This window comes from Pseudopodoces humilis, chromosome 5 (assembly GCF_049639895.1).
Source record: "Pseudopodoces humilis isolate 2021_Gansu_Grassland_sample_001 chromosome 5, ASM4963989v1, whole genome shotgun sequence".
NCBI lineage: Eukaryota > Metazoa > Chordata > Aves > Passeriformes > Paridae > Pseudopodoces > Pseudopodoces humilis.
In genome coordinates, this window is record NC_142204.1 from 15800610 (window position 1) to 15827633 (window position 27024).

Genomic DNA, 27024 nt, shown 5'->3' on the forward strand with positions numbered 1-27024 from the left:
CTCTTTGTAATTACCATCCTCCTTATGCCACCACCAATGTCATTAAGTGTCATTAGGATTAATTTGGTTCCCTAGGTCTTTCTGATTAATTGAATTACCCAATTAAGCAGGCCACAATTAAAAGGAAGATATCGTCATAAAAGCCTTAATTGTCTAACTTTTTTCCTGTTGAGCAGTTCTGAGTGTTCAATACCCCATTAAGAAACCCATCATCCAGTTTCCTCAGCAGTGGGGTTTGGGTTTTTTTCTCTTTTTTTATTGGTAACATTAGCATCCATTTGCTGTGAGCTTCCTTTCAGACAACTCCAACACTGAGTGGGCATTTTGTTTCGCAAAGCCCATGCACAAGTTTACTTTGCAGAGCTATAGACCAGAGTAGGTGGATTTTAGCAGATGGAGTTTTTCATAGAAGGTGACTGGTAAAGAAAAAAAGAAACAAACCCTGCACAATATTTTGTTACTGTGTAAAGAAAAGCCAGATTCTGCAAATACTTGGCCACATGCTTTGCTTTAACTGTATAGACAGTGCCAATCTTCATTTGGATGGATATATTTTTGCATATTGGTGACGCTCAAATGACAGCTCGTTTCTATCTTCATCTCCACAGCAGTGCTGCTACAAATGTCAAGTGTCTGTCCCCAAGCAATCTAAGCAGGAAACAAATCCCAAATAAGAATTCCTTCATGACCCACACAAGCTATTTGTGGTGCAGAACTGTTCCTGGTCCCCTCAGCAGTGCAGTCACACCAGTATTGCCCCAGCACAAGGGAGGGGATGCATAGGGAAGAGCAACCAGTGACAAGGAGCAGGGGCTGCCACTGCTGGCTCTGGGATGTGTGAAACCTCATTGTGCTCTGAGCTCCTGGCTTTGCTGAAAAAACCCATGGGACAAGTGACCTGGTGGTATCAGAGCAACTGATATGGCTTTGGCCAGCAATCCAGGCCTGCTGAGGGCGCAATGTGTATTAGATACACGCAAAAAACAAAGGCCACATTTTCTACTGTTTTATTATTTCACCAAAATTGAAAAGATTTAGGCTGGAAGATAATATTACCCTTTTAGAAATAAAAACTCTTCCTCAAAAGAAAATGAACACCTTTTCCCTCCAGCTGAGAGCTCAGGAAATTGTCATCAGGTCTTTGAACAGTCAGGCTGAAAGTGTGGTAGCTTTTATCTTTAAAATGCATGATGAACAATCTGGGCCTTCTTTACACAGCAGGTCCAAGTTTTGTCCTTTACATATCACATCCCTCCTTAGAAAAATGGATACTGCCTCTAAATCCTGAGGTGGGGGTGGGGGGGGAAGTTTAAAAATTATTTAAGGTGGGATTGAAAACCGGTCTGAAGAAATTTCCTTGCTTAGTTATTAAAAATATGTAGTCATGAGGACTAAAAACATTATTTCTTCAGAATAAATATATTCAATGTAATGCTTCAGGTACTGAACATCTGATTGATGCAGTCAGATCACAGCAGTAGTAAAGTGGTCCTGGATCTCAGCTGGCCAGATGCTGCAGACACAGTTTGCCATAGCAGAAAGCAGCCAGTGCTTTCCCTGCCAGGCTTTTGGACCTTGCTCAGGATATGGCACAGGGAGATGCACCATCTGCATTTTAGGCTAAGAGAGGCTGCATGGCAGCAACAGCTCTGTGCCTGAAAGAAATACTGCAACCTCTGGGCCAGATACAACCAGTACTGGGCTCCTGGCATGTCCTCCTGGGGCTGTCTTGGTGAACTGGATGCAATTCATTTCTGCATCAAATTAAATGTTCATCTTAACAAGAAATTTCAGAGACCCATATAGCCATACTTTTCACTTCAGGAACGGGTTAGGAGAGCACAGAGACCTCAGACAAGGCCCTGTGTGTCCTGGTGGGGATTGCCCTTCATGTGTGCAAAGCAAAGCAGATGCTGCTTCTGCCAGGCACCCATACCCTGTGGGCTGCAGCCTCTTCCAATCTCTGCACGTCCTTTTCTAGCAGCTCTCCCCAAGGCTAAGAAAAAAGGCTGCTGTACCTTGTTCCCAATTAGTTAAAACTTGCTCTAGTCCCACTTTGAAACGCACGTGCCCAAAGGCTCAGAAGACTCCTGTTTTTCACCGAGGTGCAGCGAGGGGAGACATTGACCTGCTCCCAGGGAGCAACAGAACAACCCCACCTCTGGGCCTGCCTTCACCAACATAGCTCCTCCCTCCTCTCCTTTGAAACCTCAAATGGGAAGCTATCCTAAGACCTGGGTATGGCTCCTAACTCTCTCATGAAGTCTTATAAATTACACATTCATAAATCTGTACATTATAAATTAGGCTAATGACCTCTCCATGCAGTCTTCAACGCTTGCCCAAACTTACACATCTCTAAATGCAGGATGTTTAGGAAATTCAGACTTAAAGAAGGAAACACAGGGCCCCATCACCACAAGACAAATAACTTATACGGGTAAAGCCCACAAAGACTGGATCTCTGATGGGATTATGGAGCAGACAGGCTGTCAGCAAACATCACCCCCTTTACAAGCCCCAGGAAGCTGGAGAAGGGACGAGCATGCAGGAGCAGGGGGATGACTCCGACTGAGAGAGAGTCCTGGCTCCCTGCAGAGCTGGTTGTTGGCACCACAAATCCACATCCAGACAGATTTCCTCATCCACCAGGCAACTGTGGACAGGTGCTGCCAAGCTCCAGATGTTTCCCATTAGCATGGCTCTGGTGTGGGGTGGTTATAAATGCTCCAAGGCAGGAGGGAGGCTGTTGGTGGGGTATCTGGTGACTCCTTGGGGCACCCTCTGCTTTTACAGCTGTATGTAGCATGGAATTTCTCACCTTCACCCCTCTGGCTGAGAAATTTAATGTAGAAGAGAGTGGGTGGAGGCTCTGTGTGTTATTCTTTAGCATGTGTTTCCTTGTGTGATGAGAGCAGTGGATGGAGGAGTTCTCTTGGAAACTTACTGGGAAAGGCAGTGGCTTCTGAGTTGTATTTGACTTATGCCAATAAGGCAAAAAGCAAAAACCTGTTGTTACATGAGCAGTAGCTGAGTGGCTTTGTATCTGGTAATTCAGGGGTGGTCTTCATTAATAAATGCTACCTAATTACACTGATGGATGACCAAGGTTTTTGTGGGATTGAGGATTGTGGTCAGCAGAACTGATACCCTTGCTGGAGCAAGGAAGAAGATAGTTTATCTGTAAATAATGTTGTCTTTCTCTTCAAAATAGGCCAGTATCAGCTCTACCTGTTCTGTTTCATGTGGTAACATGGATGACTGGGACAACAGCAATGAGTTCATTCAGCGACTGGACTTTTCCAGTTGTGGTGAAGAGAGTGAAGACAGAAGTGTAAACGAGGAGGACTCCCTGAGCTTGAGCCCCCCCAGAAGCTCAGAGTTCCAGAAATGGCAAGAGAGCAGTCCTCTGCCAGCAACCCCTCAGAGAAAGCTTAGTGAGATTTTCCTGAGCACGACAAAAGCCTGGATGAGTCCCACCCTGAAGTCTTCCCCACCTGTGAACAAGAGCTGGAGTAAACCTGAGACACCACTGCACATCACCTGGAAAAAGCTGCAGCTCTGTGACACCCCGCACACTCCTAAGGTAATGGCAGGTCTGTAGCACCTCTGTGGGAGACAAATGCATCTCCCTTCAAGAAGCTCCTTGTTTGGGGGGAACTTGGAGGTGGACAGCTGCACTTGCTGCTCTGTTCAGAACATTTTTGTATGCAAGTGGGTTTTGTCTTGAAAATTGGAAGTGGCATTATGGCTGGGATGTGTACTCTGCCTGGCAAGTCTGATCAGCTCCAACCAGCTTGTTGTCTGGTGCCATGGTTTTTCTTTTCGTGTGAAACTGTTGCTAAGTGAATCTGAGGAAAGCAGGCCTTTGTTCTCAGGGTAGCAAATCCCCCGTGGAAGTGGTAACCAACCGATGTGTGCTTGTGGAGGGAAAGTTAGCCTCTCTTCACCTCTGTCACTGCCCTAAAATGAAACTCAGCTACTGAGCCAGTTTTCTGGGAGAATGAGCCCAGCCCCTGTTTCATGTGTAACTTCTTGGAGAGGGACAACTGCATTTTGTCTTGAATAAGCACAGGTGGAGACTTGGCACCAGTTTCTCTATTCCTAGATAATTTCTGCTATCTGCTTGGCTCCAAGCAGTCCAGACCTGCAGTGAAGCATAGCTTCACTCAATGCTCCTGCTCTACTAATAGATTGTTTGGTCTTTTGCTTAAGTGATACACAGAAGATCAGTGCTTCAATGCTTCTGAGCTAGGATTTGACTTCTGTCCTCCTACAAAAACCTGTTTATGTGGAGAGAAGGATGATCTTCTGGCCTTATATGGCTGACTGTGTGGTAGTATTTCCTGAGGAATGGCCTCTCACACCCTAGGAGAAAGCAGTCTAAAGGACATCACTCCAAAAATTTCCTGCAGTGACCCTTTATAAGAAATCTCCCTAAATCTCACCTTAACATAGGTGAGAAGTTGTCCTTGCTTTGGATGGAGTTAATTTTCTCCTGGTAACTGGTACTGCACTGTGGTTTTGGGTTTAAGGACAGTGTTGCTAAAACACGGTTGTTACTGAGTAGTGTTTACCCAGAGTCAAGGCCTTTTCAGTTTCCCATGTTCTGCCAGTGAGCAGAAGCACCAGCAGCTGTGTGGTTCCATAGCCAGGACAGCTGCCAGGAAAAAAGACAGGAAAGTTCATACCATAGAATGTTGTGTTCGACATACAAACAGAAGGAAATTAGCCAGGAGGGGCTGATTAGGGCCCAGGGATGGGCTGGCCATCAGTCAGCAGGTGGTGAGCAATTGTGAATCACTTGTCTGTCTTGGGGTTTATTTATCTTTTTGCTGTCTCTTTTCATAGCAATAATAATTATTATATTTTATTGTAATAATGAACTTGTTCTTTTCTCAACCCACAGGTCTTACCTGTTTTCCCCTGTTTCTGCTCCCCATCCCACTGAGGAAGGCATTGTAGTTGTGATAAAGGACTCACAAGCAGAGGGCTTATTTTCTGGCAGGGATTAAACCACGATAGAGGTCTATAAAAATCTTTTGCAGACCAGATGGTCTGCAGGTAGTGAAGGCTGCTTTCAGGGTGTGCATTGTGTAGATAACATGTTGGCTGGATGATTCAAAACATGCTACTTGTAGTTTGTCATGTTGTAGCCCATAAGCAGCAATTGCATGAAATCAGCAATCTCTTTTCCTTTCTCTTCTGGGATAAAGGTCTTGTTTTCCAAGGATGCTGCAAAAAATGGGCTCTCAATGGCATAAATCTGCTTGTAGAAAAATCTGGGAGAATATTTGAAAGTGACAGGATAAGAGAGTGGAGCTTCATCTAAAACTGCAGACAGAGCCATCAGATGTGAGTGGAGATGTGGCTCCAGGATTGTAATAGTGAGACCACTGTGGGATTGAAAAGATACGAGTACCTTGATCTTCAACAGAGAGACTTCTGTGTTCTTAAAGGGTTTTTAACTAGAAGAAAGCACGATGCTAAATAATCCTTTAGGCCTTATACCACTTTCTTGAAGCTGAAACGAGTTCAAACTAAACACATTTTTTAAAAGCTGATGGCAAACTGAAGGACTCAAATTAGAGCGAGTTGATTTTTGTCTTCATCTCAAGACTGGTGTCTATGCTTTCCATGACCCAAGGTTCTGGACTAGTGAGCAAAACACAATGGCCTGTGTCCTATGGCAAGGTGAACTATAGAAGATCCAGAGGTTCTTTCTGAACTTAAATTCCTGAAACTCTGGTTTTTATTCATAAGGAGAAATGGGTTCTTTTTGCTTTGCTCGTAGCTGCGTAAAAAAAATATTTCTAGCAACTTCCCCATCCTAATGCTGCTTAGTGCAGGGAAACTTGGGCGGTGCTCTAGCTCACCTCCTGGCAAACCTCCCCTGACCAAATGGATGCAACAGTCCATGCCTGGCAGAACTAGGTCTTCCATGTTAATGCAACATATGATGCAATTTATGCCTCTCTGTAGGAGGGAAAAGGGAGCAGCTGGCTCCTCTTGAGGACTGTGCTTGCCAAAATGGTTCTGCAGGCCTCACCCAAGTGAGCAGGGAATAGAGTATGAAAGGGCTTAACAAAGAATGAAATGCTTTGGGGAAAATGAAAACTGTGGGGACTAAACTAGGGACACAGGGATTTAATGATTCAACTATTCCAAGGATGGGAGCTGAAGTCTTCTTGAGTTACAGGAGAACAAAAAACAAAACAAACAAAAAAAAAATCCTGGACTATTTGCCACTTTTGTTTTCTTCTCTCGGTACAGAGCCTGTTATCAAAGACAGCTTTTCCTTCATCTGCAACCAAGGTCCCACCCAAAGGCTTCCGACATCTGAGGCTTACTCCTCGTGCTGACTCTGATGACTCTTCCCAAGCTTCTCTTGTCAACATTAATCCCTTTACACCGGAGTCCTATCGACAAATGCTCTTTCATCCTAATAGCAAACGGAAGGCCAGAGGAGAGCTGTAAGTGAGCTACTGTTAAGCAGCAGACTGAAATCACACTGTTGGAAGGAGATAAGTAATGGAGATGTTCAGTATCTGAACATTGTTATCATTGCTAACAACGAATCATCTATTTCTGTAGTATTCATTGGTGTAGAGTAAATGTTAGCAGACATAAAAAAGTAACAGAAATACAAATAACAATCAATCATTGCCTTTGTTCAGGAAGGTAAGTGGGGGATCAACAGCTCTCTTTAGTGTTATGGCTGCAGCTTCACCAGTAATAAAGAGAATGATGCCTCTGGACAATGCCACTCTGTCCTTTGGGCAGTACTGAAATTGCTTTGTGGAGGCCTTCTAAATGGAAATAAAGAATTCCTAACCTGGAGTTGCAGTCTTTAAGACCTCAACCAAAAACCTGTTTATCAACTCTATAAAACACATGATTAGGTTGTGAAGCAAGGTTTGGAGGTTTTTTTTTGTTGTTTTTTTTTTAATTTCAAATCCAGATGGATTGCTGCACTGAAATGATATTCCAGACTTTCTTAATCTTCTGTTCTAGGAATGATCCTCATCCAGGAAGCCAGATTAAACAGGAGCTACCTACGAAGGTGAGTGTCCATACATTTTCCTCCCACAGACTGGATAAAATATTTGTTAAAGCTTGGTGTTTGATAGAATTTATTTTTCTTATTGGAATTAAACCATGGCACCATGCTAGAGGATGAATAGCTATGACAGAAAAGGTCTAAACTGAACATTTGTTTGAGGTGACAAACTTGGAAAAGGTGGAATTGTTTCTTGTAATGGTGCAACAGCCAGGTTTATGGAAGGATAACGATACCCTCTAGTCGAGGAGACTGGGATTGCATGCAAATGGGCTCCATGGAAAAACTACACCTGCAGAGCAAATCTGCTACCAGGCAACATCCAGTGCTGCCACAATTACTGTTTTACCTAGAAGAAAGCCTCAAGTAATTTGTGAATTACTGAACTATTATTCTGCTTGAGTGCTAATGAGATTGAGTATGTAATATAGGTATAAAATTGTGTACTAGGAGGTATTTTCACTACCAAGCTTAAGACAGTATCAAATATGTGTGCCTTATGAAATGTAACCTGTTGGGAAGGGCTGCTATTTCCTGTGAGCCACACTTTACTGGCTGTGAGGATCTCCTCTGTAAGCTCATGTACCATAATCTACAACAATCACAGCAGTGGTTTCTGTGGAAACCACTGTGCAGCATGAGCTGCTGTCCCTGTAAGGGATACAGGAGGATGGAGAAAAATCACTTTAGTCCACTCTGGTTGTTCACTTCATGGTCCAGTGCTTATCTTTTCTTAACTTATTTTCTATCTTTTCTTAACTTATTTTCCTTTCCAGTAGACATCACTCTACTAGCAGTTCCTAGATAACTAGTGACCATTATTGTAGCAATAATTATCTTCCAACAGTTCTGCCAGCTTTCAAACCTCTCTGGAAAAGTGTCTCTGGGTGAGATATCAGTGGGAATACAAACAAATACACTGAGACCAGCTAATCTGCCATTAGTCAGCAGCTGGTGTTTCAAACCTGGAGATCCTGAGCTGATGCAGAACACCTCAGCTGCCAGGGTAAAGTGGCTCTTGCATAGCTGGGGTCACAGGAAGCCAACACACCAAGCTCCTCTCCTGAGCTCAAAATAGGCAATAGATCTAAAGTCTTCTCAAGTCCTGGCTTTAGGCCAGTATGATGTTGTTGCTTGCTGCTCATCCCTGACTGACTCCATCAGCTGTGGGTCTAGGAACTGCTCTGGGTTGTCAAGAGAAGGGATGTGATGGCAGTAACCCAAGGAGTTAGGGTTATATCTATATGTAGGCATATACAGCCAACTAGACTAAATTTCTCCTTGATTTCTACCTCTATGGCTAATGAGTCCTGCCTTTATAAAACCAACCAAACAGCCTTGCAACTTGGCCAAACCAGAGAAAGTGGCCTTTAAGTAGTCAGAAAAAAACACAAGTGAAAGGTAATTTCAAGAATTGAAACCGCTGTTTCAAGAGCTGGCCAAACACCTGCACATATGCCTGGGTAAACATCCAGAATGGGAGAGGGAGCAATGTGGGTGCTCAGTGACAGCAAGTGTTGCACATGTCTAAAACAATGACAGCTGTTAAGTCTTTCAACTCCCATTTGTCTTTGCTGTTTTTGTGACTTTGCAGAGATACACTCTGAAAGCAAGCAATATGGTTTCCCGCTACAAGAAGGAGTTCCTGGAACTAGAAAAAATTGGTGTGGGGGAATTTGGCTCTGTCTACAAGTGCATCAAACGCCTTGATGGATGTGTTTATGCCATCAAACGCTCCAAAAGGCCTCTGGCAGGATCCTCAGATGAGTGAGTGTGCTTGCTGGGAACTGCCAGTTGAAATGATGGGCATGTTCTTGAGAGGTGTGATGGGAAGGAGGGAGTGTGGCTCTAAAGGTATCTGATGGGTGGCATGAGCAAAAATTGGCTGCTGCACTTCTAAATAACAGCTGGGAGAGTGGGGGAAGATACCACTATTCAACTATTGGATATAAATGTCTAGGGAAGGAGGAAGTCACATGCACGGCAAAGTGAGAGGATGGTGTACCTGAACACCATGGGCCCATCCAGACAGTTTCTTTACAATAACTGTCAAGAAGTTTATTTGACAGACATACAGCTGTCCCTGCCTTGCTGTGTGGCCAGCACTACTCTTATCTGTATTGACCAGCTTGTGGTGCCCTGAATGCTAAAGAAAATTCTTTGAAGCTGCAGCTGACTTTTGCCTCTTTAACAAAAGACTTGCTCAGTGATGATTTTCTTTAACAGCTTCTCAGGGCACTTGAGCAAGGGCTGGTTGTGCTTCAGCAGCTGTGAGAGCCAGTCTGTATGTCAAAACCTGAGAGAAAGGAGGCACAGAGGGGTTCAGGACTTTAAGGCTGCAAACCAGGGCTTCTTTCCTGGTACCAAGCAGCCTCTGGCAGCCTGTCACCTCTTCTTTTTCTGTGTGTGCTTCCCTAGGCAGCTGGCACTGCGTGAGGTTTATGCTCACGCTGTCCTGGGGCACCACCCCCACGTCGTGCGCTACTACTCGGCCTGGGCAGAGGATGATCACATGATTATCCAGAATGAGCACTGCAATGGTAAGATCTGGACAGGGTTCAAGGCCGAGATCCCAGCACGAGTGGAGTTGCCTTCTTTTGCACTTCAATGTGGGATGTTTTGGCTTACAAGAAAGTAAACTGCCCTGGGGCTGCATTTCTGTGGAGAATACAGTAAGGATACATAATTTTAGATGAAGCTGAGTGGTGCTGATGTTTTGGAAGCAGTGAATACCCTCATTAGTTCTGGGATTTGAAAACTGTTTCTCTATTTTGGCTGGCCTGGAAAAGCATTGCCTGTTCTGACATTAGAGTTTTGCCAGGACTGTCCAGGTAACACCTGATATGAGTGACTCAGGAGCTGCTGGCTTAAGGGCCATGTATCTTGGCAAGAACCTCCTCTTAATGGAGGTGGGTAGCGACTGGTTGAGGATGAAGACATCTTGCATCCTGACTAGAAGAAAGGGGTTGACAGCTGCAAAGGAGTGGAGCAAATGATGAGGCAGAGTATAAATGGGATGCTGCAGGCAGAATGGTAAACTCCTACCTGAGTTTACCCTTAGCAATACCACTGCTTGAGAGAAATTGGGGAAGATACCTTCAGCTACAAGAGTTGCTTGTATATGTATATGCACTGTTATCTTTTGACTGCACCTGTAGTTTTGGGGCTCGGTGAAAAGTGGTGGCAGCTGTTTGGAATATTGCTTTCAAATCTGGTGGAGGCAACTGTGAAATGTGGTGCTCATTGCTGCAGGATTGATGTATTGCTTGTGTTCTGGTGGCTGAACATCTAAGGCTAAAGGAGAGGTGGTAAAAAGTAAGCTGATGGAGGCCATGGTATCTTCTGGTTCTGAAATATCCAAAGTGTCTCAATGGAGACCCAACAAACTGTGTTGAATGTTAATGCTTTTCAGTCAAACATCTGCTAGTGGGAATTTCCTTGTTCCACCATTCCTATGCCTGCTTTCTGCACCTAAGCAGCAGAAGCAATTAATTTTCCTGTTGTTCACTTGTAGCAGCTCTGCATCATTAGCAGGTCAGCCCTCCTGGCAGGATGTAGAGCTGTAGGCTGGAGGTAGAACTGCAGTTGTTCATCCTTGTTGAGCAGGAGGCTGGCCATTCCAGGGCAGTGGAAAGGCTGGCGCCAAATGGTGATGCTGAAGTTTGCTCACTAGAGCACACAGAGCTGGTGTGGTTGGAGTTTGTCACTAGCAAGCCTCTAAGTGCTCTGGGCAGCTAAGCTATTTCAAACATGCTGTTCCATAAAACCTCTGCCAGGTCTCAGACTGACTATCTTCCCCTAGGTGGGAGTCTCCAGGATGTGCTGCTGGAAAATGCAAAGCTTGGGCAGTATTTCCCAGAAGGAGAGCTGAAGGAAATATTACTGCAAGTCTCCATGGGACTAAAATACATCCACAACTCTGGCCTTGTGCACCTGGATATCAAACCTAGTAAGTATAGTGCCCGCCTCCTTTGTGGAGGCTTTTCCTAGTGATCCCTCAGGGGTAAAACCTGTAATAAATCCTTCTGAATAGACTGTCTGTAGTGCTTTAAAGAAAAGAAGACCTTGCCCTTGCCTTGTGTGTCATGTTTTGGGTTTTTTTTAATTTTTATTTTCATTTGTGCCACTACTGCTGCTCTAAAATTGAGCCTTCTCTGATAGTTGGCAGCATTTCACTCCTGTCTCATGATCTTTGTAATCCTGGCTCGTGGGAATCACCTTTATTCTGGTGGAGCAAGTAGGGCTGCCAGGGAAGATGGGGACTTCCTTATTTACTGCTGTCTTGTTGCTCAACACTTAGGTTTTGTGTGTGTAATACCTACCTTGTGGGATTAAGTTCTTGCAGAAATAGCAACAAGGTTTCCTCTCTGCAGCTCAGGATGGTCACCTCCAGGGAAATGCTCCCCCTCACGTAGGTAATATTCTTAGAGGGAAACTCCGTTTTCCCGCTGACTTTAGGCTTCTAGCTTAGAGGGCAGAGGGAGGAGAAAGTTGAATTCACTGAGGTATTTTATGAAAAAGATACAATTGTCTTCTGGCAGCTGTGTTGCTGAATGTGAGCTGGGCAGAAAGCTAACTGAAGGGTGGGAAGCATGTGCATAGTTTCTCTGGCTGCAAAGCTTAACTACTTTGACAGGTAGGATTTTTACAAAGTTGTCAACTACTGCAGCCTGACCACTGATATCACCTTATTGCTAAACTTCTCTGTCTTGCAGGTAATATCTTCATCTGTCACAAGCTGGCAGTTTCAGGTCCTGCTGGGCAGGAGGAGAGTGACAGTGAAGATGAATTCTCTCCTGGTGTGGTGTATAAGATTGGTAGGTTTTAGCCTCCTTTACAGCTGGCCTAAGATTAGGGCTGCCATTGCTGCCTGAGACTGCCTTGTCCTGTGGCTGAAGAGACTTGTACACAAAACTGATAGGATAGTCATGAATGCCCCAATTACTCACCAGAATTAATTCCTCTAAGAAGACAAGTCACAGAAAATCCATGTGCTTGTTTCCAAGTGCAGATTCCTGAGTTAGGGGCAGGCTTGCTCTCTTACTCAGTATTTCTCTGTTGGTGCCTATAAAATGCAAGCTTTTATTGGAGAATGGCTTCAGTTTGCTTCCTTACATTTCAGTTGCTTGTTCTTTGTCTCAGGTGACCTTGGACATGTGACATCAATATCAAACCCTCAGGTGGAGGAAGGAGACAGACGGTTTTTGGCCAATGAGATTTTGCAAGAGGTACAACTGCTGGAGCAGGGCAGTGGGGAGAACAGGGTGGGAGAGCAAGTAGGGAGAGATCAACTGTAGAGCAGACATTAGTACAACTTGTTCCTCGCCTTATCTCCTCTTTCTTCTGTCTGGTCTGGCTGTGAAATCTGTGAAATTAGCACTTTATCATGAACAACAGTGGTGTGGGTCTTTTAATGTAAATACTCAACTTCCTATGTAAGTACTTCATAAGCAGCTATCATTGGATTATTGTGACTATTCTCCTTGAGGGATCAGTGAGACAAAACCTTTATCAGTTTGAAGACATTTGATTTGCATATCCAGCTGAGATTAAACTACTGAATGTGATTATTGAGAAATACATTTACCCAGACAGATGCCTTGTAAAACAAACACAGATCAAGAGGTGGGAGGCACAGCACACCTCTTAAACTGACTGCAGTTTTGTCACTCTGGACAACAAATGAAAAGGTAATCAGTATTGAACAACCAGGTTGGATGTGTTATTCAGTTCAGGTATTTAGGTGACAGTATCTGTGCTGCAAGTGGATTTAGGAACTCTTAGGCCAATATATCAGATGCAGTCTTCAGTTTGAGCTGGCCATGGGGAGGTTACTGCCTTGTGGTGAAGGCTGGAGGTACACATGTTGGGCCGTCCTCTGGAGTTACTGCAGTGATCCCAATGTAGCCTGCAAGGTCCTTATGACTGGCTGAAAGCCAGCATGCTGTTGGGTAATGGTGCTGCCTGTTGCCAGCGTTTTCATCCTGAGGAGGAGAAAACAGCTCACTGGGGTGGTGAAGGCAATGCCATATGTATATAGACACTTGCTTGGCTGTTTCTTTTTGAGCTCATACCCCAGCTCACCTTTGCTTAGTGTAGCAAGGTATTCCTTTCTAATGCCTTTCCCTTCCCTCTGCAGCAATACTGCTACCTGCCCAAGGCAGACATCTTTGCCCTGGCACTCACAGTGGCTCTGGCAGCCGGGGCAGCACCGCTGCCTCACAACGGGGTCCTGTGGCACCACATCCGCAAAGGCAATATCCCACCCATCCCCCAGAAGCTCCCCCACCACTTTCTTGAGCTCCTTAAGGTGAGGAAGTAGTCTTGACAGGATGGAGGCTTTTGCAGCTGGTATGTGACAGGAGTGCTAAGCTCTGAACTCCTTTGCCTTCTAGCTCATGATCCACCCTGATCCAGTGCAAAGACCTTCTGCCACAGCTCTCACTAAACACCCTGTTCTCCGCCCTTCATGTGGAAAAGCTGTGCAGCTCCAAGAGCAGCTAAATGTGGAGAAATGCAAGACTGCCATGCTGGAAAGGTAGGGCTGGCTTGGGCATGAAGGGGAGAAGGCAAGGGCACAGCAGTGCTGGTCACTGGCGATGAATGGAGGGTGGTAGCGCTGGGAGGCTTCACGTGCAGAAATCCCTGGTCAACTCCTGTGCCTGGAGCTGGGGGAATGATGGGGATGTAAGAGGGACTCGCAGTGCCCAGGCAGCAGCTGTGCTTCAGCTCTGGCTTGGAGGAGCTGGCTGTTACACTAGTGAACTTGTGTGCTTCCTGCAACCACTGGTGATGCAAAATGCTGATACAACCTGCAACCAGGGGGCAGATGAGGAATTGATAATGCTCTGAGATAGTGGGCTAAGCACAGAAGGAAGAGAAATATCAGATGGTGGCAGATATCCTTTTTTCCCCTTGCTGTTGGCAGTAGTGTTTTGAGGTGCTGGGATGTAAGAACTGCCCCACAACCCCTCTAAGTGCAGCAGTAAACTGAGGAGTAGGTTTTCTGTGTAGACAGAAGAGTGAATGCTCTGGAAGAACAGCAAGTACCAGGGAAGAAAGCAAATGGAAAAGAAGCATATGCCTTTACTTAAATATTTGTGCTGCATGAGATGACATGGATTTAAGTTAAACCATTATCAGATATCTGGGAGAAACAACGGGAGAAAAACTGAGCTGGGGGTTCCTCATTCTGCCACCAGCGTGTTGCTGACCCAATGCATAGTTTTTCTCCTGGTAAATCTTCAGGACTCCTACCTTTTGAAGCAGAAACTCTAGAGACAGCTACAGTAACCTTCATGTTACACTCTGGGCTGAGAAGTTGCCCTCTTCCAGCAGCGCTGGAGTATTATAGTACTCTTCTTGTGCAAGATTGTTCATAGTTTGCTTCTGTAGTTGGTGAGGATTCATGCATGACATGGTTTTCTTTCCTTTCTTCTTCCTTCCATCTCCCCCCTGCAGGGAACTTAAAGCAGCTCGCCTTGCCCAGACCCTCATGAAGGACCAAGCCTTAGGAAGTGCCAAGTTACAAGAGTCTGAAACCTCTTCTAAGCAGAAGAGCAAGCGTCTGGTGGGAGGGAAGAGCTGTCGCTCATTTAGCTTTACTCTGGGTTACTGAATTTCTGTGTTGTCCAAAGACTGCTGAATGGCCCTGTGAAAGCAGGGGGTCTGCACAGACCAATGCCCCATCTTGTCTCCCTGTCATTTTCTTTTTATCTTTGTTTTTTTTTTTTTGGGTGTTTTTTTTTTTTGTTCCCCCAGTTAGTTATGAGATGTTGGCTGAGAAAAGAATGACTGGCTTACAAGTGCTGGATAATGGGATTTAACGTTGTCCTCAGTCTTTTACCTGCTTAATTTCTTGTGTAATTGGCCTTGCTATAGGCTGAGTGTAAGTCTGCCGTGATGAAAGGATGACATTCTCTCTACTCCCCCCTCTCTTGAGTTAGGCCCTGTTATTGGTCATTTTCTGGTCTTAACACTAGGGCTGACTACATCTTTAGAGGGGTGATAATAGCTGTATGGGGAGAGCATCTACAGCTGGCACCTTCTAGGAGCAAGTAGGCAGAGACGATGGCAGCCAGTTTTAGCTACACATCAGGAGCCAGGCTGGTTACACGGCAGTCCTGGGGGGCTCGGGATGCAGCTGGAGTGATGTTTCACTGAGGGGGAACAGAGTAATAGGCAACACTTCGCGTTAACGAGTGGGAGTTGAAGAAAGACATTCTTTCGAATTTCAGCAACAAAACTTTTGTAACCGGGTGCGCTCTAACAGACTGATGAGAACCTGATGCCCGACTTGTTTTTTGTCGGTCGGGGAGGTGTCCTTGTTCATGCCGGGGAGTGTTGGGAGCTGGGTGTCTGTACCCATTTCCCCTCCAGTATCTCGCACGCGGTGCCGCTGCCTGCCCGTGAAATGCAGCCTTTTAGCTGAGATGAGGGCAATTAGAAAGGGCTTTTCCAGCTTTTTTGGAGCTGCCCGTGTTAATGGTGGTATCTATTTCGTGTTTGAAATCTCATACCCCCCTCCCCCTCTCTCCGCTAAACGTCGCTTTGGGCGTGCTTGTCGCTGGTTTGTGTTGGTTGGACAGAGCGCTGCGCTGTTCTGAGGGAGACCTTGGAAACGCGGTTATTTCCAGGTTTTACCGGTTTGTTTTATGATGTTGCACATGCTGGCTTTTAACTGTTAGATCCTACGGTTTCGTGCGAATAAAGGTTTTAACATTTTCTTTAACCGACGATGGAGTGATGGAATTTTGTTGGGTTTGGTGTTTTTTCCCCTCCGCGAGCCCTGTGTCGGCGGTGGCGGCCGCTCCCGCCGGGGCCCGGGCCGCGTTTCCGCCCGGAACTCGGGCCCGTGCCGGCCCTTTCCTCTTCCGCCCGGCCGCGGGCGCAGCGCGGCGCCGGGACAGCTGCGGAGGGCGGCGGGGCCGGGGCTCCCTGGGGCGCTGCTTCAGCCCTGCTTTTCCCTCCGCAGGCTCGGCGGCAGCATGTGGCGGCGACCGGCGTGGCAGGTAGGGCCGTGCGGGGCCGGGGCGGGCCCCTCGGGCGGCGCTGGCGGCGGGGGGGGCAGCAGCTGCAGCCCCTGTGCCCCGCCGCCAGGCTGGCAGCCGCTCTCCGGACACGGAACAGCGCTCGGCCGCGGCCAGGGGAGGGGAGGGGAGAGGAGGGGCGGACAGAGCCCAGAGCCCTCGCCCGGCCGGGCCCGCTGGGCCGGGGCCTCGGCGCTGGGTCTGCTCTTGGGGAGAGAGTGTGAGCTCTCTCACGGGCCTGGAACCACGTGTTAGGCGAAATGAGCCTTTTTTCCTATTCTTGCACATGGACCTCTAGCACAAACGTTGCTCCACTTTTTTTTTTTTTTTTTCCCTCCTTTCTTCTAGGATGGAATATTTGCTGGAATAACGGCAGTTCCTTTACTGCTTTCCCACTTGCAGTACTAAGAGTTTTGTGTCCTAGACTTGCCTTGGGAGCAAGGGTGTCAGTGCATCCACTGCTTGTTTCAGTAGATGGATGTACTTTTTGGGCATGCCTGGTTAACCTCCAAAATGAAGCAGATCTGTCAGACCTGTTTGTTTCCAAAGATTAAAGCCCAAACAACCAAACCTCCTCCCCTCCTATTTATATATCACAGAAAAACAGTAGTTACTGCATGTCCCAAAAATAATTGCTGGAGGTATAGCTTTGGGGCACACTTCTTTCTAAGTAACTCTTTAACCTTGATTTAAACAGATGTTCTTTAAATAATCCTGCTAGCTTCATTTGGCTGAACAGATTTCTTTCCCCAGTTCCCCCATTAGTTACCCAGAAAAGAACATGCTTGCAGAACTTCTACAAGCATGAAGAAAATGAGGTGTAAAGGCTTGTGAATGCTGCTCATAGTTTGTGTCTTGGAAGCTCACATTTCTCTGTTTCTTCAGGTGCTACGCCAGTTTGTAAGACATGAGTCTGATACGGTTACCTCATTGGTACTTGAAAGATGTAAGTAACTCCTGAGATGTAATTTAGTTACTCATTGTGTCTGTCTCAGTTTTATAGTGTCTGAAATAGGGCAGGAGAGAAGCAGGGAGGAGAATGGTAGCTCCTCAGTGTAGCAGCTAAGAAGGTGTTGTGTCAAGCCCACAGACTCTTGTGAGTGGTTTCCTGTCTGGTCTGTCAGGTGAAGCAGCGCTTTAGGGGGAAAAGAAAAAAGCCCTGACAAGGACTACCACCTCTATAGGGTAGGTAGTTGTACTTTCTGTGGCAGTGGTTTGGGCCTGCTGTTGGCATGGTTTCTAACACCTGCCTTCAGGTGTCTTGTGTGCTTTTTCTCAGACTCCTGGGGCACTTGTGTGTTTGCTGCTGGCCCAGCAGGATTTGCTCCAGGTGTAATTCAGCCTTCACTATTCACTTCACATGCTTATTGTGCATAAGGGATACTTCCCTGACCTCTTCCAGTTGTCCTTGAACAAGGGGGATAGACTGTCTGCCTAGGCCTGGTGCTGGTGTAAAAACTGACTGTTATTCAGAGGATGGAGTATAGTAATGCAGCTTTGTTTCAAGGGTACTGCTGTGCATTGTGTCTTATCATTATGAAACAAGTCGAGTAAATGCAAATTAGTCTCAAGTGATATGTGGATGTGTCTGTGAAAGAGATGGAGCAGAAAGAATAAAGAACCTTTGGCTTTTAAAATCAGTTATTTTGCAGTGATAATGACATTACAGTCACAATTAGCCATCTGCTGGGGCCCAAAAAAGCCAAATGTCACAAGAGCTTAAAAAGTGCTTAGGAGGTGCAGAAAGTTGTGTTCCTGGCCCTTAAGAAAAGCTGCTGACTGATGGCTTGCCATGCTTAGAAGCATCATAATTCACCTGTACGTCTGTTTGGTCTCTCTTGTTTCAGCCATGAATCGTGTTCAGCTGCTTGGTCGGGTTGGACAGGACCCTATCATGAGGCAAGTGGAAGGAAAAAATCCTGTTACCATATTTTCCCTTGCAACCAATGAGATGTGGCGGACAGGAGATAGTGAAGTGGGCCAGGGAGGTGAGTCTGCACGAGCAGTGTGTCCTAGGTCATGGCTGCATGGCCTGCAGCACCACACTTGCAAATCTCTGGGGTGCAGGAAGGTTCCTTTGATGTCAGCAGAGATGCTGGTACATTTGTGTGTCTCCTACTGATCTCCAACAGCATATACTGAAGAGTGATCTGCTGTTGGTGTTCCTCAGGAGGAGAGGAGATGGTGTTGAGTGGGTAGTTTGTCACTGTCACTGGTGGGGTTTGTCAGAGGCATAGCAGGTTCATACTCTTACTTGTATTTCAGGATGAGAAAAATAAATAAAAGATAACTTTCTCATTGATTCTCTCATCAGTTTGCACCTGCAAATGTCTCATTCTCCAAATTCTATTTGGTATGGAGTGTCTGAGGGGAGAAAAAACAAATATTTTTTAGAGGGAACTGAGGAAAGAAATCTGTTCAGCTGAATTAAGCTAGTAAGATTATTTAAAGAACATCTGGTTAAATCAAGGTTAATAAGATGATCACTGTCTTAATAGAAAAAGCAATGTCTTGGTTTGAATTGTGCTTCTGCACAAGAATTTGTTTGGATGCAGACAAGTGGAACATTTAGTTCTGAGTGAAGTGGGAGATGGAGTGCTAGTATACTTCTGTTTTCAAATCACTTCTCATCATTTGAAAATACCGATGTGTTGAAACTAATTTCTGAGTCTTGGATCACAAAGAGGATTTGTCATCCAGCTCTGTTACTTCTGTGTCCCATAGGTGATATCAGTCAGAAGACGACATGGCACAGGATCTCCGTCTTCAGACCTGGCCTCAGGGATGTCACCTATCAGTATGTGAGGAAGGGGTGAGTGAATAACAAATGTGGGTGAGGATTTAATGCCTTTGTAACGGACAACTGTAATAATTATGGTGACCAGGAACTGTAGTAAGATACAGGTGCCATAAAACAGGTTAGCAGAGCTGCTACAAACAACTGATACAAAACCCTGTGTGCTTAGAATCAGATTCTGAATTCAGCCTTTTCATCAAGGAAGTGTAGTGATAAGACAAGGAGTTGTGGGCTCCAAGTAAAAGAGGGAAAATTTGGGTTGGATATATGGGTGTAATCCTTACTGTTAAGGTAGTGAGGCCCTGGCACAGGCTGCCTGGAGAAGCTGTGATGCCCCATCCCTGGAAGTGTTCCAAGTCAGGCTGGATGGGGCTTTGGCAGCCTGATCTAGTGGATGGTATTCCTGCCCACGGCCAGGGGGTTTGAACATATGGTCTTTAGGGTCCCATTTTAACCCAAACCAGTCCATGATTAGAGTGGAAAACAGCAGCACAGTTCTGACCAAAACCAAATTCTTGCTTTTTTTCAGCTCTCGAATCTTTGTAGAAGGGAAGATAGATTATGGTGAATATACAGACAAGAACAATGTGAGGCGACAGGCCACAACAATTATAGCAGGTAAGGTGCAAAGCACCAAGGTGCCCCTTGCCCTTTTGAAATGAAAAGGGGCTGGAGGACCTCTGAAATGGAGCTTGGTTTGTCTTCATCCTTGGTATCTGCACTCAGGGATTTTGAGAGCATGGATAGTGTGTACCTGAAGATTTCACACTTGTGAACACAGAGAAAATGAGAGTATACTGTTGCAAACTCTTGGTGTCATTTGCTTACCCCACAGAATGGATAAGGAGTAGGCTTGTGCCTTGGAATTACACAATGAAGAAAATTAGGAAACTTAACTTTTTCCTGGAGCCTTTAAATAGCCTGAGCATCCTACATCTTCATTGTGGATAGAGCTGCTACTGTCTTGCTTTTGAGTGAGGGATAAATTAATTGGGTAGTAGAGCAAACATTTCTGTTGCACAAGTATGGCTAAAAAAAAATAGGACAGAGGAAAAGGAAGGGAAAAAAAAGCAAAAAGAACACTCATATTCCTGGATGTTTCTGCAGCCTTTTTAAAAGCTAGCAGTGCTATATGGTACTGGAAGGGAGAAGCAATTCTCTTTTTTAATTAGTATTCTCCTAATGGTTTCATGTTCAAACTGCCCAGTCTCAAGGCGCTTCAGAAGTTCCTTAGGCTTGATGAAGTAGGAGCTTCCCATAGTCCTAGAGGCTGTGGACATGGTAGTGCAGACTGAACATGGCAGAAGAAAAAGGAAATAAACTGTAACTGATAGAGATTGTAGGCAAAGAATGAAACCATTATTTTAAAGTGTTTCTAGTGCCTTTGACTGTTCAGCAGCTTTTCATCAGCTTTAGCACACTTGTTTCATAGAACATATGGCCACCTTGAATTGTCTGCTTTCAGGGGACGTAGAGAAAGAACCCTGTATTGGACACTAGTTTTATGAGCTATTATTCTGTTCCAAAATCCACATCCTAGCAACTTATTTTAACACAAATACCTGGGCTTCATGGTGTGAAGGCTTGCAACAAGGCAAAACAATGCTCAAGGTTAGTTTTTTTAATTTATTTTCAGATAATGTGATTTTTCTGAGTGACGGCTCGATGAAAGACAAGGCGTGATGTCCTTAGTGCTTGGATCCAGGCCATTTCATTCCTTTGGTTTTTCAGTGCTTCATAATTCTGTAATCATGTATACAGCTGTAGTTTCTTTAAGAAATAAATAAAATGTTTGTTACCTAGAGGGTACTTCTGTGTGTTTTGTTTTCCCATATGCTTTCTCTCTGTTACAATCTTTTGGATTCCATTCTTTTTTCCTTCCTAAAAGAAAAGGTGTACCCCAGGCAGCTGTATCAGTTCTTGAGCTGATGAATATAGAAATGGGACTCACTCAAACATCTTCAGCTGTTTTCAAACATTCTGTCCTTGGCTGCCTTAATCTCTCTCCTGTCTTGCAGGGCCTGCCAGCCTGATCCCCTCTCACTGTTGACATCCCTCTTCTGTTCCATAGGTGCCATTCCCTGTTTTTCCCTCATTAAGCCAGTTGGACGGTAAGATTTCTCTTACAGACCCGGAGAACGCCTCTTGTGCATCTGCCCCTCTGCTGATGCCTAGGTCTTGTCTTTGACCAAACCCTGCTTAGGTCTTGTTTGTTGTGGTATATGGCGTAGGATGACATCAGCCTTTCCATCCAGTCCCTCGGTTAGGGTGCTGCGCCCATTGTTCGCCATCAGGAGGAGCTGGAGGAGCGACTGCAGAAACATTCCGGGCCCGGGATTCTTCGTGTGGGAGTGGCGCGTGTTTCATTTCGTTTTGTTAGAGAGAATTATTGTATTATTGGTAAGGAGTTACTCAGCTAAAAGATGTTTGATTCTACTACACGAAGAAGAGGTGAAATTCCCACTGTAATACAACATGATGTGAACAGGGAAAGGAAAATATTAGAGGTGACAATTTCCTGCCTTCAGAGCTGGTGGGATTTTGTATCTCATCTCTGAGCCCAGTGCAGAACACATAAATAGTTGGCAGCTCTTTCCCCTACAGAATTTTGGGGTTTTTTTATGCCCAGTGAACATTGTCTGTACTAACAAAAACTTCAATTCTTTCAGCATCTATTTCTGGCTGATGTTAATGCTCTAACAAGTATCTGAGTCCCTGTCACTGGCATACTGGGATGTTAGATGCATTGCAAAGGCTTAGCTACATCAGTGGCTTGTCATCCACAGGAACTTGTCTTTTTAAACAGAAAGTTCTGACTTTAATTCCTTTAACTACTTGTTTAATCTGAGCCTATTGTACTGCTGGGAGATGGTACTCTTGCACAGTAGTGATCCAAGTACAGTTTGTGCTTGGTCCACACAAATTTCTCCTGCTTGCCAAAAGCTGGGGTTTGTCTTGAGCTTTCTGCTAGGGGGCCTTAAGCAAATGTGCTGAGGTACTGTTCATTCAGTGGTCACCTTGTTTGTACTCTGCTGTGGTGGTGGAGCTCATGGCAGTCTGTTTTGGAGCCTGGAAGCTGCCTTTCTACTCCAGACTCAGAGCAGAAGTGGCAGCAAGGATTCCCTTCACCACCACAAGAGTAGCCAGAGCTGCCAGAACTCTGCAACTGCTGAATGCCTCCTGCTAATCTCTGCCCCTGGCTCAAGTTGGAGACAGCAGAGCTAGCACAAGATATTAGCATTAGGTGCCAGCAAAGAAAAATATTTGCTCAAGAACTTTGAGTTTTCTTGCCCTTCCAGTTCTATTTAAAGTAGCTAGTACACTTTTAAAGATTGACTTGCTACAAAGACAACACACACTGACTTTGAGCACACACTGGAAGCAGTGTGCTGAACGTTCAGCACAGCTTGGCAGTAGGGTAGGCCTTCCCAAATGATTCTGCATGGCCTTAGTTGCAGCAAAAATAACCAGTGACAAAGGCTTGTTGTGTGTTCATCTCTTACGTCTGCTCTGCTGCTCTGGGGCAAAGTTAATCTGTAACTAACTCATTTCACTTGTGAGAAAATCCTGTGTGAAGTCAGCATTCCTGTAGCATCTGGTTGTTTTTTTTATGGGTAGGTACTGGTTCTGTGAGGTAATGGAATGGGAATGGTGTCACCTGAGTGAAAGACAGTGATTCCTTGTTTATAACTAGGCAATGAGTGTTTTCCCACAGTATCCCCTGGAAAATGGCATTCTGCTTTTTCTTGTCTGTGCTAGCATCTTGTGTAAACCTGATGAGGCAAACCCTGGTTGCTTACATCAACCAGGATATTTAGAAATGTTTGACCTTAACAAGGAATTTATTTTATGTATTTATGGAGATAATTGGAAAACATAAGTACGGGTGACTTTTTAAAATGTCAGCATGTTCACCAAGTATTTGGAGTGTTTCTGAACAGCTCTGAGGTAGAGCTATTCTGGTCTGGAAAGCAGCTCCATGGCACTCAGTTATTTCTGTTAGCCTGCTGTAAGATGTAGGAAACTCTTCTCTGCTTGTTTGTGTGGCTGGTGACATGGCATTATGTCTGTCACACACCAAAGAAGGCTTTCAACTTTAATTCTCATTAATCTGCAGAAATTGCTCTGTCCACAGAAATTATGAGGCATGAATAAGTAGGTGAAGATGCTTCATCCAAAGAAATCAAGTCCTACTTTACCAAAATAGCCCTCTCTGTGTTCTGTGGGGTTGGGGGCACTGTGTCTGTGTTCCCAAATACAGGCCACACTTCAGTTCAAGACCATCAGTGCCTGTGGGGGTGAAAGCCCTTGCAGAGGGGCAGGCATTGCAAAGGCAGGAAAGCTGAAATGGCACTTAGAGAAGCCCCTGGGTACAAGAGCAAAGAAGATTCTGGTAAAGGAAGCCTGCATTTCTGTCAGTGTACCAACTATGTGGGTTTAGTAACAGGCTCTCTTCAGGGCTGGCTATCCCACTCTTTTCATATGTCAGAAAAGGAATAAAATGCCAGGACTGTGGGGAGAAAACTACTATTCTCAAGCTCACCTTCTATTTTTAACTCTGAAATTTCTGTGGTGGAAGCCTTTTTGCCAAATAGTTGTGCATGTCTGAATCTTCAAACTAAGGCTTGGTGTCTGTTTATCTTGGCAGTGGTGACCTTCTCAGCACAGCAGTGTGATTTAAATCTCATTTACACAAGAAATTTGCTTTGTTAGTGCATTGCCAGATACTGGGTAGTGCAAGTCTTTGCACAACACACAAAGAAATAACTTTCACAGGGCTTCTCCTGAGACATCCTCTTGTGGGAAATGTGTGACAGTCTGTGTGAGATGTCTTTCTTCTGCTTGTTGCTTAGTCCTAAAAGTTCAGCTCATTACCATACCTGGCCATTTCACAAAAATCTACAGTAATTACTGTGATCAGAAATTGACTGCTGGTTTATTCTGTATATTCTTAGACCTGAAATTTGTGTCCTGCACTCTTTAAGAGGTGCTGAATTTGTTGAAAAAATCTTTAGCTGTGGCTGTTTTCTGTTGCTTTCAAGGGGTAAAATTTTTATTTGTAGCTGGTCAGAAACCTGCCTGTGGGCTCTGTTGCTGTTTGTTCTTTCTTTCCTGTTTGGTTTCTCAAACTGATTTGAACAGAGTGGCTGTAGGAAATGGATGGTTATCTTGATCCTGGTTGTCACAAGTCAGAAAAATGTCACCTGTAAATATTTAATGAACCATTGTGCAGCTGACCTGATCGAGAACTGAGTATTTATGTGGTTGCAGGAGTTGTGGTTTCTGTAACCTGGATCTGCAAGGAGAAAGAGAGCACCTTTCCTTTGCTAGGCTCTGTATTGTTGCTTGCTTTGTTCTTGGATATTTTAAGTAAGTGGTGTGTGTTTGAAGCTCTGCCTTAGCAGCCTCCCCTTTCTTAGCTGGTTTTCTCTGTAGGTTTTCATGTGTGTTTTCTGTGTGGGCTTTCTGCTCCTTGCAGAAAGGGAGCAGAATTCCCAGTAAACAAAAACTGAGCTCTCCTCTTCCCTGTATGTGCGGACAATATTCTCCCTACCCTTTTATGTTCTTGTAGATTTTTGGTCAATTTTTGCACTTTCCCCCTGTGCTGCAGAGCAAGTTCAAACCCTCTTCAGAACAGTGGGGTGAGGAAAGGGTCTCACACAAAAGAAGAAATCAAAAATGCTCACAGATTTACATGAGTTGGAACTTAAAATTCCTATTAAAGCTGCTTTAAGAGAAAAGTAATGGAGCATGGAGAAAAAGCCTTGAGTTTCAGCAGGCTGGTAACTGTTGAAATCCACCATTTAAATCCTCCAAGGAGCATGGGATAAAATTAGGATAGCTGTGTTTTTATCATGTTCCTGTTGGTTTTAAGGTGTTTTCCCCAGTGCCTTATTTCTGGTGCAGTGTCAGTCTGTGGGCAGCAACATATGACACATTAGACTGCTGTCCCATGTGTTGTATCAACACACTGAATAATTAATATTCTCTGGAAAGGATGAGTTTCACTTTTGTCTCTTCCTTCTTGGTGCCCTCTATGTGCTGCTAATCTCCAGCAGAACCTTGCTCTTTCAGATTTCCTTTCCCAAGAAGAACTCAACACATCAGCGTGGTCTCTTTGCTGTTGGTTTCCACCATGCAAAACAAATTGGTCACATTTCCTTATAAACCCTTGGGTAATTGTTTCAGAGATATTGAAGCTCAAAATTTACATGTAGCCTTGAACACTAATTTTAATAATGTGTCAGTAACTGGGCAGGGTGCCCAGTTACCAATATTGTGCTTTATATTTATTTAATAGCCCTGGAAATGGAAAGTTTTGTGTGTCAAAATATTTCAGTGGCCAAAGAAGTCTTCCAGCATACTTAAAAATTCTCAGCAGCTCTGTGTCACACAGCAGCTGCTGCACCTCAGTACCAATGATAAAGAGAGAGCTCCTGGGGAAGTGCAGAGGGGAGGGGATGCAACTTTATACGGTGCAGGAAGAGTGGAAATCACTGGGGAAAGCAGTGTGCTGTTTACCCAGGGTGCCTAATTTTGTCTGAGCGCTTTACCCAAGGGCGAATGACAGAAGTAGAATTGCCTGTTCAACTCCTTCCTTAAATAAATACTTCTGAGAAATGTGTTAGGGTGAGAAACTTCAGCCCAGTGCTCTTGGTCAAATACCAGTCCTTGGGAGCCCCTTGTTCTCATCATGCTCAGCAAAGGCAGCTGCACTCGCCCAATCAGGACCACCTTCTTCTAAGGTGTTTCATTTTGTTGGTTTACGAGGCAAACACGGGTCTCCCTTTAGACTTCTCTTTCTGGCAAAACATTCGTTTAGTGCCCCAGCCGCAAGAAATTATCTAGTCACAGCAGTGATTTTAGAAGGTGCTAATCTCAGCCAGCAGGGTGATGGAGAGCCTTTTGTTAAAGGGATTATCACAAGGCCACAAAAGTTTTGAAAGGAAGAACGCATCCAATGAAAACACGGGGGCTCCTGGATAAGGAACTGACCTTTACAAATTTCACAATCTGCATCTCTGGACTGGCACAATGGTATTGCTTTGATAAACAGTGCCTGGCAGTGCCGGGACACAAGAAGTTTGTACCTCTGGCTGGGCTTGCCAAAGTGTAAAGTAGCGATTCAGGCACTGGAAATTTGGCTTTAAATTTTTAACTTTTGTTACACTTTTACATTTTTTTTTTTTCTAATCAAACTCCATCAGTTTGATAAATTTTAAAGGAACAAACCCGGTGCAATCATCGTAAGTTCTCCATTTTTGTTGTGCCTATTAAGTGCTGGGAAATCCTTCTGGCTTTGTTTTCCTCAGGGGGCAAGTCTGGGCTCTCCTGAGTGCGGACTGGGTGACTCGCTCTGGCTCTGTGGGTGGATGGAAGCGGCTGCCACAAGAGATGATGGCTGAAGGGAGGTGTGGGAGGGAGAGAACACGCCAGAAGTCCAGTTCTGGTTCCTGCACAAGGCAGCCTGGAGGGGTCAATGAGTGTTGAGTGCACACAAGCACTGAGCAATGCCCAGCTTTCTGCATCCTAAATATCCGGCAACTTTCCACTTTTAAAGAACCATGGAATGTCAGTGTTGCCCCGGCCTGGCAGCAACACAAGTCTTAAAATACCATACTTTCCCGTTGCCTGGGATTATTTTTACTGCCGGTTGAGGCAGGCTGCCCAGAGCTGTGAAGTTCCGGTTTTCACAAGGTGCGTTCTGACCTGGCTTCACTGCACAGGTTCGCTGGGCCGCGCTGTCCCTGTCCCCTCTCCGTGGGCCCGCCCTGTCCCCTCTCTCTGGGGCCGCCATCCCGGGCGCAGTGCCGGAGCCGCCGCGGCTCCCTCCCTGAGGGCGGGTACGGGGCGGGGCGGCGCGCGCCGGCAGCAGTCTTGTCGCTGTCCCATTGGCTGGCGCGCCTGCCCCTCCGCCGCGCCATTGGCCGCACGCGCCACGCCCACGTTCCGCGGCCGCGGCCGCTCGAGGCCCCGAGCTCCCATTGGTTCGCGCCCGGCGCTGCTCGTCCCCGATTGGCGGGCGGGGCGGCGGGGGCGCGTCCGGGCGGGGCGGGGGCGCGGCGCGGAGCTGGCGGGGGTGGCCCGCCCCCGCGCTGCCGGCTGGGGGACCGCGCCGGGGCGGGGGCGAGCGCGCG

At 45.6% G+C, this 27024-nt stretch overlaps 1 protein-coding gene across 3 annotated transcripts; it reads left to right on the forward strand.

The window, feature by feature from the left end:
• The first annotated feature begins 2753 nt into the window (after positions 1-2753).
• On the forward strand, positions 2754-20688 carry WEE2 (WEE2 oocyte meiosis inhibiting kinase). Of its 3 annotated transcripts, XM_005527921.2 has the most exons (17): positions 2754-2798; positions 3215-3586; positions 6274-6473; positions 7015-7063; positions 8655-8827; positions 9479-9600; positions 10863-11009; positions 11776-11877; positions 12203-12288; positions 13200-13370; positions 13456-13598; positions 16035-16071; positions 16975-17035; positions 17937-18077; positions 18814-18901; positions 19416-19504; positions 20523-20688. In XM_005527921.2, the coding sequence occupies exons 2-17, from the start codon at positions 3254-3256 to the stop codon at positions 20567-20569; spliced, it is 1989 nt and encodes a 662-aa protein (XP_005527978.1). In that variant the 5' UTR covers positions 2754-2798; positions 3215-3253; the 3' UTR covers positions 20570-20688. The 3 variants fall into 3 exon arrangements, 2 of the variants coding, with proteins under 2 accessions (XP_005527978.1, XP_087911929.1); XR_015772596.1 differs by lacking the exons at positions 16975-17035; positions 17937-18077 and having other exon boundaries at positions 20523-20572; XM_088055803.1 differs by lacking the exons at positions 16035-16071; positions 16975-17035; positions 17937-18077; ... (1 more) ...; positions 19416-19504; positions 20523-20688 and adding an exon at positions 14522-15795.
• Positions 20689-27024: the final 6336 nt, after the last annotated feature.